Below are 22,787 nucleotides of genomic sequence, written 5' to 3'. Positions count from 1 at the left end.
AAAAGGGTTCTGTCTAACCCAGTGTGGCCAGACCCTTAGCCTTGTAATGAATCGTTCTTCCCTTCTATTCCTTTCATTATACTCCTTGTAGCTGCACAGGTTCAATGGAATGTCCACGCATCATACTGATGTCTTATTTTGGTTTTATTTAGGCATGATACTCCTCTTGACAGTCACCAAAGACACCGTGAAAACTATAATAAAGAAACAAAGACATTTTGTTCAGGTTTTTGAGTCCATACACAAGGAAGCAGAGTCCTCTAGTTAGTGAGAGTCCACACATATGAGTCAAACTTGTCAATAAAGTCTGCAGTTCCACATTTACAGCAATATACAACACACCACAATACAAAATAATGCATAATAAAGAATATATGTACCGTGTGCGCCTTTGAACCATGTGCAGATGAACTATAATTCTCTCTCTCTCTCTCTGACGTTCCCAAAACGTTCCCAACTTCTCTCCAGGAACTCAGTTCGACCTCTGACCCCTTACTGACAGGTGACGTCATGTGAATGACGTGACACTCTGATCATGTGACTCCCTTCCAAAGGGTGCATTTTTACCTTGTGATATAAACCTTTTAACATTATGAATAAAATCCATTAATTCATAACGAAATCAACCTTTTTATACAAGTATGATCATGAACGTTGCACACAAAATAACATATTTAATATTACTTATACTTATAACTGAAAACACTGTCTCCCATTCTGGGACAGTTACACTCCTTAGTGGCTACTGTTTATATTACATTATACTCCTTAGTGGCTACTGTTTATATTACATTATACTCCTTAGTGGCTACTGTTTATATTACATTATACTCCTTAGTGGCTACTGTTTATATTACATTATACTCCTTAGTGGCTACTGTTTATATTACTTTATACTCCTTAGCGGCTACTGTTTATATTACATTATACTCCTTAGTGGCTACTGTTTATATTACATTATACTCCTTAGTGGCTACTGTTTATATTACATTATACTCCTTAGTGGCTACTGTTTATATTACATTATACTCCTTAGTGGCTACTGTTTATATTACATTATACTCCTTAGTGGCTACTGTTTATATTACATTATACTCCTTAGTGGCTACTGTTTATATTACATTATACTCCTTAGTGGCTACTGTTTATATTACATTATACTCCTTAGTGGCTACTGTTTATATTACATTATACTCCTTAGTGGCTATACCGTTTCAACCCTCAACCTCTGCATGGGAGGGGGGGGGGATCACATGGTGCTCGTTAAGTGATTACAATCAGCTGTGTGGAGGAAGTGAACCCCACATAAAGGGGGTGTGGTTTCCCTCCTAGTATATAATATGCTCCTTAGGAAACAGGTGGCTAACATTCTAACAGGACTACATCTATAACTCTATGGGCTGCTTGCATTCTTCCATGCGTAGAGATTAACACACGTGACCTTTTTTCTGTTGCAGTTTAATAACTAAAGTAAAGTCTGTTTCAGTTCAGAGATGCTTTCCGTATCAAACCGGATCAAACTATGTTTGTTGGCGTTCACCGCGACACTGATGATGTGCAGCTGTGGTCCTGTAGCGTCCATCATTGGGATCCCGGCGGTCAGCGTCCCGGCCAGCAGTGAACACCTGGCCAGCATTGAGAACCTGACCAACATTGAGAACCTGACCAGGCCTGAGAACCTGACCAGGCCTGAGAACCTGACCAGGATTGAGAACCTGCTTGAGATCCCGGCCAGCAGTGAACACCTGGCCAACATTGAGCACCTGGCCAACATTGTACAGCTGGCCAACATTGAGCACCTGGCCAACGATCACGTTCATCTGGTAGACAATAAAAAGCCAAAGGTTTACTTTGACATTACTGCAGACGGCGAGCCATTACGAAGAGTAACCTTTGAGGTCAGTGAGTATGTCTTCAGTTCTTAGTCTTGCATAATAATCTAAGCAAGCTTAACATATTGTTACGGTCCAAAGTATAGCCAGTAGGAATAAAAAGTAATTTCAGCATTTCTTCCTACTTTCTGTAATTTATCTTTATTCTTATTCTTGCAGTTGTTTGCGTATGCCGTGCCCATAACAGCAGGTAATCCTACTAGGCTACACTGTGGCTACATGGCAATCATGTTGACATGAGAGCAGTGGCGTGCACATATAGACACTAGGGGGTGCTAGAGCACCCCCTGCCCATTTGGCAATGTGCCCTTTTGGGAAAAAAAGAGAAAACAAAATATATATATTTTTTTTTGTACAGTGTACAGTACATTGTATAGTATGTGGACCATGGTGACATTGATCAATTCTTGATAAAAAAATATCCAATATATTATTTAGGCCCCCAAAAAATCTATAAATCTCACTATTAAGGCAACCGGACGGTTCCATGCGCTGCACAATGTGCCCTTTTTTCACTTGAGCACCTGCCCCTCTAAATGTCTGTGCACGCCACTGCATGAGAGAGTTGCTAAACAGATGCTAATAATTGGAGATTCAGTTGCATTTGGTGTTGTAGAATCTTTCCACTGAGAACAACAAGCTCAATAGCAACTGTTTATTAGCATTGGACACACATCTAATCTGTATTTATTTCATGTCAAATTGGCTGTGGGGAAAAAGGTCTTACAATGCCTGCATCACATACCATACCAAGCAGGCTGCAACCTTGTATGACTTCACAGTTCACACATCTTAACACATGTGAGTGTCTTAACTATTGTTTTACTCACAGAGAACTTCAGACAGCTGTGCACTAGAGAGAAGGGTTTTGGTTACCAGGGATCAAGTTTTCACAGGGTGATTCCTGGGTACATGTTGCAGGTAAGCTGACATGATTTGATTATTCCTCATCAATAAGTGGAAACTAAACCAGCACACAGAATGCTAGTGTGGATATCATGGAGTCAACGTGTTGTTTTTCATGTTTTAAAGGGCGGGGATATTGGAGGAATGTCTATCTATGGAGGCAAGTTCAAAGATGAGAACTTCTATCTGGAGCACGATAGAAAAGGTTCGGTGTATATTTAAGCTTTGCTCAGTGGTAGATGAAGGCTGTTCTCCCTCACTCACTGTTCTCCTGGTGTAGCATTCCACTTGAAGATTTAATGTATAAGAAGAAAAACAAAACAAATGGTGTTGTCTCCTGCCTTTATTTTCTTCTAATGATTTGATCGGACCAACATATTGTGTTAATTGTCATGATTTGTCACGATCAGAGTTGGCTTTGTCCGCGGCGTAACAGTCTTTAAATAAATACTTTAAGAAAAGCCTGTGGGAAAAATACATTGAGATTCATTTCCTGGGCCACTCGTTGTTCTGAGAGGGGGAGGGACTGCGACGCTCTATAGCCGTTAGTGTTTTGTCGGTTATTCATTTCTTAAGGGATAACGGTTATGGGTTGGCCATCTCTATAGTCCAAAGTTATATTCTGAATGCTTTGGTCATGTAAACAATTGAGGAATAGGAATACTTGTATTCAGGTTCCATGTAAACAGTTGGGTATGATTCTCTGTTCGGAATGAATTCATTCTGAATACATTTTTCACCACTGACTGTTGCTTATCTCTGTGTCTCAGGACTCTTGTCCATGGCCAACTCCGGACCGGACACTAATGAATCTCAGTTCATCATCACCTTAAGGCCAACACCCTTGTATGTAGACGCAGGCCTCACATAGCAAACTACTGTGCTGTGATTAATGGCTGCCACAATGCAATTCCAATGGGAGTCACATGGTTTGACCAAACATTTGTGTTTGATTGCTGCCTCATTTTTAATTCTAATGAAAGAAAAAAATAAAACTTTTTTTTTTTCCACTGATCTTCTGATTCATTCTTCCCATAGGCTGGATGGAAAGCATGTTGTGTTTGGCGAAATCGTCGAAGGAATGGATGTGATCAAGACGATTGGGTCTTATGGGTCTAGGTCTGGGAAGCCCTCCAAGAAGATCATTATCGCAGATTGTGGAGAAATATAGCAGATTGTGGAGAGATAAAGGAGATCTTGAGCTGATGGAGAGCCTCCATGGTCTGGTCCTCATATCACCCCCTAATGTGAGACTTCAATGCGGCTCTACTGTTTGCTCAGGGTGCACTGCAGCCCCCCCTGGTGGTGGTTGACAGTGATTTTACCTAACGGGGACGTACATGTAAAGAAAATGAATTGACCCGTTTGGGACACATACTAAATAAAGTTGATCTTGAGACGATGTCAGTACTTTTGTTCTTTTTACTTTGCTTTGCCTAGTGGATTCTTGGGTAGAATGTACAGGTCGTGTTTGAACCCATTTAGACCTGAGGTCGATTCTACAAAATGTCTTCTGAAAAACATATGTTTCTATATGTCAGTCGTTCTTAAAGTATTTCATGTCAAGGACCCCCAGAATTATCTGTATTTGGTCGCGGACCCCCATCCAAAAAGATGTTGTTCCAGGGACCGCCCCCTGCCTCAGAAGCAAATATTTTCCCCTAAAAAATAGCAGATCTAGGCCTAGGCGGTGGCGTAACCGTCTGGGCACCCGACTGGTAATCCAGTCGCAGTGTGCCGCGGGTTCGACTCCCGAGCCCGACACGGCCTTTACTGCATGTTATCCCCCCCCCCATCTCTCTCCCGTTTCCTGTCAGTCTACTGTCTGTCCCTTCAAAAAACCAATAAAAGGCGTAAGCCGGGAAAAAATCTTTAAAAATAAATCTGATCTACAAGCTCTTTCCCTCTGCTCCAAGAATCCCTGACAAATCCCATTCCCGTCATGCATCATTAACCCTGTAAAACCCGGATTCATTACTAAAAAAAATACGATTTCAACCTTACTACTACTTTTTACTACTAGGACTTTTTATGCACATTTATTATAATAATGAATTAATACTTTACATTTGGGGGATATCTTTCACAATAATTAATAAAACATGTTCTAGACATTCTAATGATCACAAAAACATATATTAGTTATTTTACTTTTAAGGTTAAAGGCCATAGGTTAAAAAAAAAGAAAAGATTGTGTTAATTTCAGCCTCTGGGGGTATTTTATTTATACGCAAATAGCAGGACCAAAGGCAATGCAATTGCAATGAACATCACCGATAGCTTTTACTCTAGGTAAAAACATATTAAATATCTTTTTTTAATTAAAATATGTTGTAGTATTGCAACGCTGTTGTTGTTTCAGGGTTAACTTTGTCCTTCAATTGTGCTCTTTCCTCTATGTACCTATGACAGTTCAATAAAACACTCAACCTTTTCTATTTCCCCACAACTTCCACCTCTCTGCCTTACCCATAGTACAAAGACAACTTCCACATGTATAGAGAGTATGCACAGGCATGATTTTCCCATCAGGACACGCCCCCCGTCATCTAGACTGAGTGGCAACACATTGAGCAGCATGGAGTGTTGGAGTTTGGGAGCGCTCGTTGGAAATCACTCCACCGTCCTGCCGTACCACCTGTTTCTAAATGTCACATAATGCAGGAGGCAGCAACATGTTGTGTTATTGAAAACAAGCACTTCCAAACTCTGACACTCAGAAAAATAATCAAATGCAGGGCATTTCTTGACAGAAAGTAGCTCATAATGTTTCTATTGTTATGGAAATCAATATATGTCCATCCGGGTGAAGGTATATCTTAGAAGTTTATTCAGAAGAACAGCAACAAGCTAAACAACATCTCTCAGTCTAGCAGGCCTAGCCTGTATCCCTCAACATTCTCTCTCAGTTCCATCTCTCTCTAAACAACATCTCTCAGTCTAGCAGGCCTAGCCTGTCTCCCTCAACATTCTCTCTCAGTTCCATCTCTCTCTAAACAACATCTCTCAGGTGCTATTTACACGAGGATGGTGTTCATAAAAAACGGCAAAATAAAGTACCGTTTAGCGCTGTCATTTAGACGAGAACGGTGTTCTCAGGAGGTGAAAACGCATCGAAGTGAAACCGCCTCCCAGAGTGGAAATCATTCAGAACACCGTTTCCTATGGTCTCCATATAAACAGGCAAAATGGTGAATCCGCAAAACTTATGACATCATGGCTCATGTTGGCTCACAGCGCATATGTTTATTACATTGATGCAGAGCCATATCATTATGAAATATGATATAATGGAGTTCCTGAACAAGCCTCCCTCCTCGCCTACAAAGTTCTGCTCATCAGCGATGTTGAATGTAAAACCATGATGTAAATAAAAAGCCTTGTGATAGACGGCAGCCGCGGCAGCAGCGTTTATGTAGCCTAATGTATTATAAAATATATACCATCCCGTGGCGCGCCCAGAGCCGTGTTGCGCAGGCTTGCGTGAAGGTTTCTTCTTCTTGTACGTGGGTGACCTGTCTATTTGGCAGCCCGTTATCGCCACCTAGCGACAGTATAGCATAATAGCACATCATATCATAACGTGTGCGTTCTCGTGTAAAGGGTAAGAAAAAATGAGAACGCAACGGGACTTTGACGTGTTATATGGAGATGGTCGCCGTCTAAAAGAGGCCTTAGTCTAGCAGGCCTAGCCTGTATCCCTCAACATTCTCTCTCAGTTCCCAGTTGACCATCACAAAGGTACAATACAATGGCTGTGTCCCCCCCCCCCGAGACAGGAACTACCTAGTGATACCTATTCAGGCCCAGCAGGGTCTCATAACAAACAATAGGTGTGACATAGCCTTTTACATAAAACTTGATTGGATTGAGACAGGCTTTCAGGCCAAGGTGTCGTTGCTCACAGACACGACCAGACAGACTAGCATGGAACCATATACTATATAGATTTGAGTCTTCGTATTTCCCACAACACTATGGTGGATTTTTATGAAACAAAAACTTTGCAGATAGAAAGAGGATAATTCAAGCTTTTCGTACAGCTGCAATGTCGGTGAGTTTGACATTGTTTAATGCAATCAGACAGGACTTTTCTGTGTGGATGAATGGGCTGTCATTAAAGGCCAGAAAGTAGTTTTTTGCCACTCAGTGGGCGTTCCCGCATAACTTCCAGGTACGATGATGTCACGCGCATATACCTCTATTGCTCTCTGCCTTACCCATAGTAAAAAGGGTTCTGTCTAACCCAGTGTGGCCAGACCCTTAGCCTTGTAATGAATCGTTCTTCACTTCTATTCCTTTCATTATACTCCTTAGTGGCTACTGTTTATATTACATTATAATCCTTAGTGGCTATACCGTTTCAACCCTCAACCTCTGCGTGGGGGGGGGGGGGGGGGGGGGGATGGGGATCACATGGTGCTTGTTAAGTGATTACAATCAGCTGTGTGGAGGAAGTGAACCCCACATAAAGGGGGTGTGGTTTCCCTCCCAGTATATAATATGCTCCTTAGGAAACAGGTGGCTAACATTCTAACAGGACTACATCTATAACTCTATGGGCTGCTTGCATTCTTCCATGCGTAGAGATTAACACACGTGACCTTTTTTGTTGTTGCAGTTTAATAACTAAAGTAAAGTCTGTTTCAGTTCAGAGATGCTTTCCTTATCAAACCGGATCAAACTATGTTTGTTGGCGTTCACCGCCACACTGATGTGCAGCTGTGGTCCTGTAGCGGCCAGCAGGCGCTACAGGGTTTTCTTTGACATTACTGCAGACGGCGAGTCATTAGGAAGAGTAATCTTTGAGGTCAGTGAGTATGTCTTCAGTTCTTAGTCTTATATAATAATCTAAACAAGCATAACATATTACGGTCCAAAGTATAGCATGTAGGAATAAAAAGTAATTTCAGTATTTCTTCCTACTTTCTGTAATTTATCTTTCTTATTCTTGCAGTTGTTTGCGGATGTCGTGCCCAAAACAGCAGGTAATCCTACTAGGCTACGCTGTTGCTACATGGCAATCATGTTGACATGAGACATGAGAGAGTTGCTAAACAGATGCTAATAATTGGAGATTCAGTTGCATTCGGTGTAGAATCTTTCCACTGAGAACAACAAGCTCAATAGCAACTGTATTTTAGCATTGGACACACATCTAATCTGTATTTATTTCATGTCAAATTGGCTGTGGGGAAAAAGGTCTTACAATGCCTGCATCACATACCATACCAAGCAGGCTGCAACCTTGTATGACTTCACAGTTCACACATCTTAACACATGCGAGTGTCTAAACTATTGTTTTACTCACAGAGAACTTCAGAGCCCTGAGCACTGGAGAGAAGGGTTTTGGTTACAAGGGATCACGTTTTCACAAGGTGATTCCTGGGTACGTGTTGCAGGTAAGCTGACATGATTTGATTATTCCTCATCAATAAGTGGAAACTAAACCAGCACACAGAATGCTAGTGTGGATATCATGGAGTCAACGTGTTGTTTTTCATGTTTAAAGGGCGGGGATTTCACCAGAGGTGACGGAACTGGAGGAATGTCTATCTATGGAGGCAAGTTCGCCGATGAGAACTTCTATCTGAAGCACAATAGAGAAGGTACGGTGTATATTTAAGCTTTGCTCAGTGGTAGATGAAGGCTGTTCTCCCTCACTCACTGTTCTCCTGGGGTAGCATTCCACTTGAAGATTTAATTTATAAGAAGAAAAACAAAACAAATGGTGTTGTCTCCTGCCTTTATTTTCTTCTTTCTAATGATTTGATCGGCCCAAAATATTGTGTTCATTGTCATGATTTGTCACGATCAGAGTTGGCTTTGTCCGCGGCGTAACAGTCTTTACATAAATACTTTAAGAAAAGCCTGTGGGAAAAATACATTGAGATTCATTTCCTGGGCCACTCGTTGTTCTGAGAGGGGGAGGGACGCTCTATAGCCGTTAGTGTTTTGTCGGTTATTCATTTCTTAAGGGATAACGGTTATGGGTTGGCCATCTCTATAGTCCAAAGTTATATTCTGAATGCTTTGGTCATGTAAACAATTGAGGAATAGGAATACTTGTATTCAGGTTCCATGTAAACAGTTGGGTATGATTCTCTGTTCGGAATGAATTCATTCTGAATACATTTTTCACCACTGACGGTTGCTTATCTCTGTCTCAGGACTCTTGTCCATGGCCAACTCCGGACCGGACACCAATGGATCTCAGTTCTTCATCACCTTAGGGCCAACACCCTGGTATGTAGACTCAGCCCTCACAGCAAACGACTGTGCCGTCATTAAACCATTTTGAGATGAGATTCTAAAAAAATCTTCTACATCCTGACAGTTTTCTGAAAAAGCTATGTTTCTATGTCAGTTGTTAGATTTTTCAATAACTAAAGCATATCATTAAAAAAAATACTTTATAGAAAAAGGTTGGAATAGTTTTTCATTGATCTTCTGCTTCATTCTTCCCATAGGCTGGATGGAAAGCATGTTGTGTTTGGCGAAGTCGTCGAAGGAATGGATGTGATCAAGAAGATTGAGACTTATGGGACTACGTCTGGGGAGCCCTACAAGGAGATCATTATCGCAGATTGTGGAATATATTAGATTGTATTGTGGAGAGATAAAGGAGATCTTGAGCTAATGGAGAGCCTCCATGGCCTGATCCTCATATCACCCCCTAATGTGAGACTTCATATCACCCCCTAATGTGAGGCCTCATATCACCCCCTAATGTGACTTCAATGCGGCTCTACTGTTTGGTCAGGGTGCACTGCAGCCCCCCCTGGTGGTGGTTTACAGTAATGTTACCTAACAGGGACGTGCATGTAAAAAAATGAATTGACCCGTTTGGGACACATACTAATAAAGTTGACCTTGAGACGATGTCAGTACTTTTGTTCTTTTTACTTTGCTTTGCCTAGTGGATCCTTGGGTAGAATGTACAGGTCGTGTTTGAACCCATTTAGACCTGAGGTCGATTCTACAAAATGTCTTCTGAAAAACGTATGTTTCTATGTCAGTCGTTCTGCAAAATGTCTTCTGAAAAACATATGTTTCTATGTCAGTTGTTCTGCAAAACATGTTTATATGTCAGTCGTTCTTAAAGTATTTCATGTCAAGGACCCCCAGAATTATCTGTATTTGGTCGCGGACCCCCATCTAAACATATGTTGTTCCAGGGACCCCCCTGCCTCAGAAGCAAATATTTTCACATATTTTCCCCTCAAATAGCAGATCTACAAGCTCGTAGATCTCAAAAGCTAAAGAATAACAATGCTTAAAACGCAAAGGGGTTCCCGTCCTGAATGTGGTTAAAATGTGAACGCAGGATTTCATTCAGTCTTATCTGTTATAGTAGGATTATACGGATGTATAGTATAGTCTACATTTTGAACTATTAGTGTAGCATTTATTGTCTTTGGAAAACTCAGACATGCACATCAGTGTTTTCAACATCTAGAGCAGTATATGTGGTTCCCAATGTCGCTCAAGACCCAATTTTTGTTTTTTAATTAATTGACCAGTTTGGGACATTTAATAATCTTGACCTTGACATAGTGTCAGTCACTACTTGGGTAGAATTTTCATACCTATTGCACACCGGAAAATAATCATGTATAATGTGAAAGGAAAAACATTGCACTTTCAGAAGATCTGGGGTCGGGCGATGGATTACATACCAAATATTACAGGACAAGAACTGGAGAGAGCTAATTGAAGCATAACGGAGATTGTTGATGTCATATCTGTCTGCTTGTCATTCTTGTCCTGTTTATTTTATTCGTGTTGTAGCACAGATAATCATGGTCAAAAAGATAATCATGCCATTTGATAGTTTCTTGTACTAGGAAGGGTCGGGGAAGGGTTGGAATTGTTCAGTTAGGAAATATATTTATTTATTTATAAGTTGCATTTTACAACTGTATGTAAACGAAATGTTAAAAGCAAATAAAAGATAATAAATAAATACAAAACATACCTTACAGGTCGTGTTTTTAAATGTGAACGTGAAGTGTACACTTCATCGTGCATTTCATTCAGGGCTACATTTCAGCACATTAAAATACAGTAACTTATTTGTGTGTTTTATCTCCTTTGTCCCACACTGTAGTTCAGACCTACTGTATAGTATATTTTTTTAACCATTAGTGTAGCATGTATTTGTAATTGCCATAATAGAGCGTCGCAGTCCCTCCCCCTTTCAGAACGACGAGTGGCCCAGGAAATGATTCTCCGTTAATTTTCTCCATAGGCTTTTCAAAAGATATGTATTTATATAAATCAGGACTATAATTTAGGGCCGGGACTAATTGCGATTAATTAACTACAGAAAAATTAATGCATTAAAAAAATTAAAGCATTTTAATCGCACTATTTTATTCACCGCGGAACATTGTCACTGGACAGTTTTCAGACGGACCTGCGCACCAAGTGTCCGTGTCCTCTTCAGACAATAACACCACCAGAAACCGCAGACAGTTCACCAGACTGGGGGAAGCCGCTGAGATCACTTTGCTTGTCCCCGTGGATTGGAAATAGGATTTAAAAGGCTATCCGATGGTAGCGTGGATTACAGCACAGTTGTGTGCAATTATTCAATAAATAATTATTACCCCTATTACTACAAAAACAATGTTTTATTGCTTAAACTTATGTATTCACTATTCATTGATTCACTCAAATCAATTTGAAAAAATTGCTTTCTCACTGTTCTCGGGTCAAATAATGATATGCGATTAATCTAGATTAATTAATCGCAAAGCCTCTGATTAATTAGATCATTTTTTTTAATCGAGTCCCAGCTCTACTATAATTACGATGTTTTGGGCCGATCAAATAATTATAGTAAGAAGAAAAACAAAACAAATAGTGGTGTATATATCCTGCCTTTATTTTCTTCTTTCAAATTATTTGATCGGCACAAAACATTGTAGTTATATTGTCATGATTTGTCACGATGCGAGTTGTCTTTGTCCGCGGCGTAACCGTCTTTAAATAAATACTTTAGGAAAAGCCTATGGAGAAAATGAATGGAGAATCATTTCCTAGGCCACCCGTCGTTCTGAAAGGGGGCGGGACTGCGACGCTCTATAGTAATGCACCGACCACAGGTTTTTACTATGAAATCTCGCGTCCCGTCACGCCTCCGTGACACGCTCCATATATGGCCAGTATACAGAATTCATTCCATAATGTTGATCTGGCCTCATCAAACCCTGTATACATTCAAGACACGCTCCATATATGGCAATTTTTTCATGCCTTTATTGATAGTACAGTATATTATTTAACCCATTTTTGGGCGGGAACCCCTTTTGGTGTTATAGCATTATGTTATGCTTTAGCTATTGAAAAATAGCAGATCTACAAGCTCGTAGCGCGCCACTCGGTGGCGCGCTACGAGCTTGTAGGTCTGCTATTTTTTGAAAAATCGATAGAACCACTGACATAGAATCATAGCTTTTTCAGAAAACTGTCAGGATGTAGAAGACATTTATAGAATCTGATCTCAGGTCAGAATGGGATAAGTACATAGGAAATGGGGGGGGGGGGGGGGGGGAATTATCCTGTACCCCCCCCCCCTCCCTCTCTGTCCCTCCAGATATGGGATTGAAAGAAGAGCACCAGAGGTCTCCACTGTGTGACACCCAGGATGTTATATCCTACCATGAATCACACTGCTACGGTGTGTGTGTGTGTCTGGCTCCATATTGGCTTTTCACTGTGTGTGTGTGCGTGTGTGTGTGTGTGTGTGTACAGTGTGGATGTGTTTGTGCGTGTGTACACTAGTGTGTGGGTGTGTGTATGTGCGTGCGTGCGTGCCTGTGTGTGAAATTGCTTTCCCATGCCTGGTGACAGTGTAAACAAGACATCCACATGCTTCAGCAGTGCAGGGGATAAGGAAGCTTAACCACGCACGCACGCACGCACACACACACGCACACACACACACACGCATGCACACACACACGCACACACACACACGCGCACACACGCACACACACACACACACACACACACACACACACACACACACACACACACACACACACACACCCCAAGGGGAGATGTGATTGGCATTCTTCAACCTGGGGAATTATCCACAGAGAGATACAGGGGGGGAGAGGGGACTACAGATGATTGACTTGCTGAGGAGAATTGTGTTATGGCGGTATCGGGAGAGAGAGCAGGGGGGGCAGTCAGACAGATATTTCGCGAAGCCACTAACCCTCTAAGACCCAGCGTTGCTTTTTAGCAACACATTTATTTAATTTAATTACTAAATTATTATAATTTTTTTCTGTTCTTTTTTCACCTAAACGTCATCAGTGATGTTCATTGCAATGCCATTTCAATGCCATTGGTCATGATATTTGCATATTAATACCCTAAACAGAGGCTGAAATTCACACAAATAAAAAATGTCTGGACTCTGTGCGATTTTGAACATTTTTTAACCTAAGACTTTTGACCTTTACCCTAATAAAAGTAGGTAAAATAATTGTAATATATGTTTTTTTGTGATCATTAGAATGTCTAGAACATGTTTTATTCATTATTGTGAAAGATATCCCCAAAATGTAAATTATTAATTTATTATATTATTATATAATTATTATATAATTATAAATTTTTCATCAAACTTTATTTTTTTATTTTTTTTAACATATTTTTTTAGTCTTAGTCCTAGTAGTACAAAGTAGTAGTAAGGTTGAAATCTATTTTTTGCAAGTAGAAATTAATGCGGGTGTTAGAGGGCTAAGGAAATCAGGACATCCTGAAAGTTCATATAATGGCCTGTTGTGGCGCTGTCATTGGGCCCAAAAAAAAAAAACCCATAGCCCCATAGAAGTCCATGTATTTGGGCCCAACTTCACCTAGACTGTATTTAGCTTAATAAACATGGTCATGAATACTTTCTGCTTCCACTAGTCACTAGTTTAAAGTCTCATTTCTAATGTCATAATATTCTTTTTGGAAAATTATGGTCCCATTTATTTAAAATAAATGACCATAAAGTCGCGTATGTTCTGAGGGGCGTGGCTACCGTTACAGTCTATGATCGGGATCCCCCACCCACTCGAGTCAAAATAAAAACCAACTAAGAAGAAGGGGGGGGGGGGGGGGGGGAAGTCCCGCCTCGTGTCTGGGCCAGCCAATGGCTCAGCTGGGCCCAAACGGATCTAGAAAGATGGCGACTTACAATTAAATGCTTCATTTTACGTTCATGTTAGACCCGGGGAACGCTTTGTCCATATTTTTTACAGTCTATGGGAGAGAGAGAGAGGCCTATTCATAGTTCATATGAACTATGAATAGGTATATATATCAGTTGCCCCGTGACACAGCATAAAGACATTGTGTTGAAAACATGGACGTCCATCTGTTCCATGTTGGTCCCTCCATCACAGTAGCCTCCAAAGGAATACAGTTTGTTCCTCACTGCTACAGCAGCATGATAGTATCGCTTTGGTACTCCTGTTTTGGAAATGGTCCAACACAATGTCTGTCTGTCTGTCTGTCTGTCTGTCTGTCTGCATTTCTGTCTGTTTTTTTGAAATTCTGTCTGTCTGCATTTCAAAAAATAGCAGACCTACAAGCTCGTATCGCGCCACTCGGTGGCGCGATATGAGCTTTTGTTTTCTTCGGAGATGGACAGGCGGTGCATCGGCACCAGGGGTCACCAGCATGTCCTACAGAGGTCAGGGGTCACCAGCATGTCCTACAGAGGTCAGGGGTCACCAGCATGTCCTACAGAGGTCAGGGGTCACCAGCATGTCCTACAGAGGTCAGGGGTCACCAGCATGTCCTACAGAGGTCAGGGGTCACCAGCATGTCCTACAGAGGTCAGGGGTCACCAACATGTCCTACAGAGGTCAGGGGTCACCAGCATGTCCTACAGAGGTCAGGGGTCACGAACATGTCCCACAGAGGTCAGGGGTCGACAGCATGTCCTACAGAGGTCAAGTGTCACCAGCATGTCCTACAGAGGTCAGGGGTCACCAGCATGTCCTACAGAGGTCAGGGGTCACCAGCATGTCCTACAGAGGTCAGGGGTCACCAACATGTCCTACAGAGGTCAGGGGTCACCACCATGTCCAACAGAGGTCAGGGGTCACCACCATGTCCTACAGACGTCAGGGGTCACCAGCATGTCCTACAGAGGTCAGGGGTCACCAGCATGTCCTACAGAGGTCAGGGGTCACCAGCATGTCCTACAGAGGTCAAGGGTCACCAGCATGTCATACAGAGGTCAGGGGTCACGAACATGTCCTACAGAGGTCAGGGGTCACCAGCATGTCCTACAGAGGTCAGGGGTCAAGAACATGTCCCACAGAGGTCAGGGGTCGACAGCATGTCCTACAGAGGTCAAGTGTCACCAGCATGTCCTACAGAGGTCAGGGGTCACCAGCATGTCCTACAGAGGTCAGGGGTCACCAGCATGTCCTACAGAGGTCAGGGGTCACCAACATGTCCTACAGAGGTCAGGGGTCACCACCATGTCCAACAGAGGTCAGGGGTCACCACCATGTCCAACAGAGGTCAGGGGTCACCACCATGTCCTACAGACGTCAGGGGTCACCAGCATGTCCTACAGAGGTCAGGGGTCACCAGCATGTCCTACAGAGGTCAAGGGTCACCAGAATGCCCTACAGAGGTCAGGGGTCACCAGCATGTCCTGCAGAGGTCAGGGGTCACCAGCATGTCCTACAGAGGTCAGGGGTCACCAGCATGTCCTACAGAGGTCAAGGGTCACCAGCATGTCCTACAGAGGTCAGGGGTCACGAACATGTCCTACAGAGGGCAGGGGTCGACAGCATGTCCTACAGAGGTCAGGGGTCACCAACATGTCCTACAGAGGTCAGGGGTCACGAGCATTTGACTGGGGTTAAAAAAAGAAAATCACACTTGGGTGAAGTGAGAGGTGCTTATTATCATGATGATCTCACCTCACCTCACCTATCCCGTAACCCCAGAGGGTCGTTGGGGCACCACAGACGATCTGTTGACCAGCTCTCTCCATCCCTCTCTGTCCTCGGCAGCTCTCATTGCCTCGCTGAGTTTCAAGTGTGTCCATTCTCCGATGTTATCTTCCCATCTTTTCTTCTGTCTCCCTCTTCTCCTGCCACCTCGTACGGTGCCTTGCAGGATGGTCTTTGCAAGGCCTGAGGATCTGGTGATGTGTCCATAGTACCACCTCAGTTTACGCTTCATGACAGTGGTCAGAAGGTCATCATGTGGGCCGATGGCTTGGCTGATCTTTTGCCGTACTTCCTCGTTTGTGACATGTTGGGTGTAGGAGATACCCATGAGTCTTCGGTAGCATCTCATCTCCATGCTCTGTATTCTCCCCTGTAGCTCAGCTGTAAGAGTCCAAGTTTCACAAGCATAGAGAAGGATTGACATGACGAGTGATCGCAGCAGTCTCACCTTTGATGTCAGACTGATGTTTTTGTCTTTCCATATGGGCTTGAGTTTTGCCAGGGCAGCAGTTGTTGTTGTTTGTGCAATTCTGGCAAGGACTTCCCGTTTGGAACCTTCATCGGACACGATTGCTCCAAGATATTTGAAGCTGGAGACCGTGTCCAGTGACTGTCCGTTGACTTGGATGTCTGAGCGGATGCCGCTGACGTTGTTGGTCATCATTTTGGTTTTGTCGGCATGGATTTCCATTCCATAGGCTCGGGAAGTGTTGTCAAGCCTTTCCACTAGGCTGGCAAGTTATTTTTTCTTCTCCAGCTAGCCCATCAATGTCGTCCGCAAAGCGGAGGTTGGTGATTGGTCTGCCTCCTATATGCTGACAGTTCCTTCATGGTCTGCCAGGGCATCCGTCATGATACGCTCCAGAACAATGTTAAAGAGAATGGGTGAGAGAAGGCGTCCTTGGCGCACTCCAATCGTTGTCCTGAACCAGTCTCCGATAGCTCCGTTGTAGATGACTGCGCTGGTAGCTTTGTTGTACAGTTGTTGTATGACAGTGACAAGGTTAGTTCTGATGTTATACTTCCTCATGGTCGCCCACAGCGCAGCATGCCATACCCGGCCACTTACGTCATTTTCCATTGATTTAGCAATTGACGTTGATGTACAGAAGCATTTACGTCTTACAAAGTCCATAGACTTAGCCACACACATGACGTCACAGGCCGAACACACAATGAATGCCAGGCAAAAAAGGTGAAAAAAAAAGAAAAAGCAACCCAGGTAGGATATGTGTAAAGAACGTCATAGTTCAGCGCTCTATTTAAGTGCAATCTTTGCTCAGTCCAAATTAAACCGTACATTTTATTGAGCATAATTCAGATGCAGGACATTCATTATACAACCTTGATTTGGGCTGCCCAAATATGGAGATGACAGGCGTCATAGTGGTGATGTCATACTGCACATGAGTGACGTCATAGACTGGTCACATGGGGTCTGGTTTAGTTGACTCAATGCTTTCTGTTTTTCCTTCTTTTAGTGACCTTGTTGGCAGTGGGCACGCTGTTGGTTGTCATGGCTACCAGTTCCCACCTGATGTTGTGTGGGAGTTCAGTCTGATCCAGACCGTACTGGATAACTGCTAGCTTACATAACGTCTTAAGAGTAGGACTCAGGTCTAAGATGAACAGGTCATCTATGGGTATACGTTTGGAGTAACCTCCAAAGAGGATGATACGATCTCCCATCATGCAACAGCACATACAAGGCATTGGACGCGGGCCTTTCCCTTTGGGCTCAACCTTCTTCCAGGTTAAGGTCTCTGGGTTGAATTTCCATAGATTATTGAAGGTCTTATTGTGGTTGAGGCCACCAAATATGTACAGTTCTCCATTGTAGGTAAAGGCTGAATGATGACTGCGTCTTTTTGGACGAAGCTGTGCAGAAGGTGTGCTCAGCCAGAGGTCGGACTCTGTGTCAAACACTCTGATGGTGTTGTAGTGCTGACCCCCCATGTAGCTCCCCATGTAGCCCCCAAATACAAACATCTTTGTCCCAATGATGGTAGCAGAGTGATATCCTGAAGCAGGAGGTGGAGTTCCTCTGGTGTTAATTAAGGACCAGACCATTGTGCTGGTGTCCAACTTGTACATGTCATTAATGTATCCAGTCAGCTTGAATCCTCCATGGATAAACATGACCTTCCCCAACACACAGGCTGAGTGGAGGCTCCTCTCCTCTGGAACAGTCCCAGAAACCCTGCTGGGTTTCGACCAAATGTGGGCGTCCACATCAAATGCATAAAGCACATTGCAGTAAGGCTCCCCTCCCCAGATGTAGACTGTATCTTCAACCAACACAGCTGTGCTGCCATAGCGCCTGGATGGAACCTCAAGGTGACCCTCTCCTCTTCCAGGACTCACTGGAGGTAACTTCTTCCAGCATAAAGACACTGTGTTGAAGACATGGACACCCATCTGTTCCATGTCGTTCTCTCCATCATAGTTGCCTCCAAAGGAATACAGTTTGTTCCTCAATGCTACAACAGCATGAGAGGCTCGCTTTAATCCTCCTGCTTTGGAAACGGTCCAAGACAACATCACTCTGTCTGTCTGTCTGTCTGTCTGCCAGTCTCTCTCTCTCTCTCTCTCGACGTGAACAGTCAGTATAAACACAAGTCATCATCTTATATATCCTGGTGTGAAATCACACGCAACACAAACTGTTGCCATGCACGCCTAAACAACGTCAATTTGCACGGCATTTCTCATCGGCACCATTTTTGTATTCTGGCCATAATAATGGTTTTAAGATCCAATAATGCCAACCAAGTCTATGGAATTTAACCCATTCTGAACGGGAACCCATTTTGGTGTCAGCATCATGTCATGCTTTAGCTTTTGAAAAATAGCAGATCTACAAGCTCATATCGCGCCACTGAGTGGCGCGATATGAGCTTGTACGTCTGCTCTTTTTTTAAAACATCGAAGAACGACTGACATTTTTAGAATCTGATCTCAGGTCAGAATGGGTTAATCAGACCAGTGTGTGTCCAGTGGAAACCTCGTATGAATCTGATCTCAGGTCAGAATGGGTTAATGTTTGTTATCTACAGGCTCTGGACAGGGCCCCCCCTGAGTCCATATATGGAGCTGGCCTGTTCCGACGTCATTCTGACTGTCTGCGTCAGGCATGCCCATATTTGGGCATGCCTGACAAAGAACTCTTGCGGGCATACAAGGGACACAGACATAATACTATCTGGGTGCAGGGGCATGCGTGCAGGGGCATGCGTTTCCAACTTGCATCGTTCCAAGTAGGCCAGTGTAGAGGCTCTATCGGGCATCTCTAAAAAGGGACACAGACGTAATACTAATCTGGGTGCAGTGGCATGCATTTCCAACTTGCATCGTTCCAAGTATAGGCCAGTGCCCACCGGGCAGCTCGAGCTTGCAGATAGATATGCTATTTCCACTATATTTGGAAATATTTGCATTTTTAAGTGGTGCAACCACTTCTACATCCAGCATGCAATGTCCGTGTGCCCGTGTACCTGTTTGTGATGTGTGTACCTGTGTGAGCACGAGTGGTGTGCGCATGCGTGAAATTGGAACGAGAGAAGTATGTGACGTGGCTGCCACCTGCTGGACGCAAACGATACAGAGAAGAAATTGGAACGACACAGAGAAGAAATTGGAACGATACAAATTGGAACGATACAGAGAACCAATAGACGGGAGTTGCACCACTCGGTTCACACTGGTGTGATTTTGTTTTAATGTTTTAACTTTCCTGAATTTCTTTTTAATTATTTGACCCTATAATGACATTGGCTCAGAATAGGGACTGCTATAGGATGCTAGCAAAGACCATAAGAAGGGCATTTGCCAAATAAAGCTATTCCATTATGCTATAATGATTATATGATATGATATAGTACTTTACTGTCAGCTCACACTGACATTTGTCTTGCGACACAGCAGCCAAGTATGCAGAAACACACATACAAAACACAAAGAACAAGACAATTTACATACATGAAGACAAGAGCAATATCCACCGCTTAGATTATCCCGTGGCTACTACATCTCCTGATTAAGCCTCAAGGTCGACTGGTGGACAAAAGGACCTCTTTAGTCTGACCTTATTGTATATGCTGGTACACCATATCTCCTTCCTGAAGGCAGCAACCTATATTCTCCATACAACACATGCTTAGTATTAGAGGTGATATTCCTTGCTAATCTTAGGATGCTGTTATCATACGTGGATGTATAAAGTTTCTGATGTTGTTGTCCAACAATCTTTGAACAAATGTTCAGTTGTTGCAGCAGTTGGGACTTTAGGGCTGCAGACAAACATCCATACCAGGTGGTACTACAGTACTGATTAATAACAGTAGTATACAGTACAGTACATCCATACCAGGTGCTACTACAGTACTGAAGAACACTCATAGTGAAGAACAAAAGAAGAATCCGTCTACTAGCACCGAAGGATCTTAGACGGCGAAGGAAGTAGATTCTTTGCTTTGTTTTCTTACACACTGAATCAATCTGATCGTTCCATGACAAAAGATGGTCTATTACTACTCCTAGGTATTTGTACGAACATACCTGGTTGATCGGTTCACCATGAATAGTAATGGGGGATCTGTGTATCTCTGGTGGTGCACCAAAAACAATCTCTTCTGTCTTTTTTGTGTTAATGATGAGAGCGTTGTTATCACTCCATTCAACCACCTTATTTACTCTGTGTTGGTGCAGTCCAGGATCACTGGAACTATCTAGGAGAGAAATCAAAACTGTATCATCTGAGTATTTTAGAGTGTATTGGTCTGGTGTGTCGGTGCGACATTCAGACAGGCATTCCTCAATATGACAGCTGTCAGTATAAACGGTTTTGACTCCAACCCATTCTGACCTGAGATCAGATTAAAAAAGTGTCTTCTACATCCTGACAGTTTTCTGAAAAAGCTATGTTTCTGTGTCAGTCGTTCTTCGATTTTTCAAAAATAGCAGACCTACAAGCTCTATACAAACACCAAAAGGGGTTCCCACCCAAAATGGGTTATAGCATGTGTGACAGGACATGACACTTTATAGGGATTATGATTCTAATGATTCCCTTTAGTCACATGTCAGTGGTTCTCAACCAGTGGCACCGATATCCATACAGCGTTGAATTGTGGGCTTCCAACGATAAGAAAACATTCTTGTTTTGGGTCTGAGAGGCTAAATGTAATTAAATGGTGGTCCGTGCCTGTTATGCCTATAATAAAACATTCAACTTGTTTTTGCAGCTCATTTCACCCAGAGGAGAGTTGAACAGAGCCTTTATTTTAACCCATTCTGACCTGAGATCAGATTCTAAAAAAATGTCTGTTTGAAAATGACAGTTTTATGAAAAAGCTATGTTTCTGTGATGTGTCAGTCGTTCTTCGATTTAAAAAAAAAATAGCAGACCTACAAGCTCGTAGCGCGCCACTCGGTGGCGCGCTATGAGCTTGTAGATCTGCTATTTTTTAAATAGCTAAAGCATAACATAATGCTAACACCAAAAATGGGTTAATACATAGTTGGGATTATTGGTCGCTGTATATCCTGTTAAGAAGATGAAACGACAACCTGACTATTTGGAGGCTTAAATTAAATCAACAACATAGTGAACGATGGGATTAAAACACATTTAGTTTAGAAATACGTCCTTCTTAAATATAAATCGATATGGAAGTCTAATCAATGGTGAATTAGGAAAAGGGATGTTTTATTTGCAACTCAGCAGCATGGTGGTTGCCAAAAACAAAAAGTAAGTGTATTCCTAAAAAGATTCAGCACTTTTCTCTATCAATTATACATGAATGAAAAACCGACACTGACCCCCCCCCCCCCCCCCCCCCCCCCTCCTCCTCCTCCTCCTCTGCCCCACCCTCTCTGACAGGCCGAGTGTGTGTGTGTGTGTGTGTGTGTGTGTGTGTGTGTGTGCGTGCGTGTGTGCGTGCGTGCGTGCGTGCGTGCGTGCGTGCGTGCGTGCGTGCGTGCGTGCGTGTGTGCGTGCGTGCGTGCGTGCGTGCGCGTGTGTGTGCCTTTGTGTGAGTTTGGGCATGTGGGAGTTGAGTTGAGTAGAGGTTTGCAAACCGGAGCAGTCCGACAGTCACATCACATGTCAACACAAGTGCGTACACACACACACACACACACACACACACACACACACACGCACACCCAGAGTCCAGACAGCCAGACGGTTGGCCCACATTCTGGAGCGGTGCTGCTCGTGGCCCCGTTCACCGCCTGGCTGTCAGACACCTGGCAGACAAGTCTATGGACTATTAATGTTCGTCTCATTCATGTGCCTCCCAAAAAGATCTCTGTCTGTCTGTCTGTCTGTCTGTCTGCCTGTCTGCCTGTCTGCCTGTCTGCCTGACTCTCCCCCCCACAATAAAACAGCTATTAAAAACGAAAGCCTGTGGAAACATGGACAACGGCGCCTCCGGTGGAGACATGCAGCCGCTGCACTCAGCAGTCCCAGGATGGGGTGCCTCGGAATACTGTGATAATATTTGGGAATTCATCTACGTCACTTCACTTGGTGGTGTGTTCCTTTTCTGCCTATACAGTATGCCAAGTCTCTTCACCAAACAGCAGATCTACAAGCTCACAAGTCTCTTCACCAAACAGCAGATCTACAAGCTCACAAGTCTCTTCACCAAACAGCAGATCTACAAGCTCACAAGTCTCTTCACCAAACAGCAGATCTACAAGCTCACAAGTCTCTTCACCAAACAGCAGATCTACAAGCTCACAAGTCTCTTCACCAAACATAGCAGATCTACAAGCTCACAAGTCTCTTCACCAAACATAGCAGATCTACAAGCTCACAAAGCAGATCTACAAGCTCACAACGCATCACAGGAAATTGACCGGAAGTGGAAAAGTCTCCCACTCTCTTCCAGCAAAATACGTTTAGGTTCTAACTTTTGATTCTAGAACTAACTGGTTCCGTTCTAGATTCTTGGAACCTTGGTGGTGTTTTCACTGAACCGGCGGCCATTTATTGGTTCC

At 43.2% G+C, this 22,787-nt stretch overlaps 2 protein-coding genes across 2 annotated transcripts in view; one reads left to right on the top strand and one right to left on the bottom strand.

The window, feature by feature from the left end:
• vav3 (vav guanine nucleotide exchange factor 3) overlaps positions 1 to 22,787 on the bottom strand; it is a gene marked incomplete at both ends in the record, with an annotated part of 199,015 nt that overhangs the window by 44,921 nt on the left and 131,307 nt on the right.
• LOC310868107 (uncharacterized protein) lies at positions 1,554 to 9,100 on the top strand (the record flags this gene model as incomplete). Its single annotated transcript, XM_083778371.1, has 5 exons — positions 1,554 to 1,898; positions 7,756 to 7,786; positions 8,113 to 8,201; positions 8,312 to 8,408; positions 8,970 to 9,100. The coding sequence occupies 5 exons, from the start codon at positions 1,554 to 1,556 to the stop codon at positions 9,098 to 9,100; spliced, it is 693 nt and encodes a 230-aa protein (XP_083634497.1).

Source organism: Protomyctophum parallelum, assembly GCF_964188405.1.
Source record: "Protomyctophum parallelum genome assembly, chromosome: 12".
In the NCBI taxonomy this organism is placed as follows: Eukaryota; Metazoa; Chordata; class Actinopteri; order Myctophiformes; family Myctophidae; genus Protomyctophum; species Protomyctophum parallelum.
The sequence above is the reverse complement of the archived record's forward strand: the minus strand, read 5'-3'. Positions and strand labels throughout refer to the sequence as shown.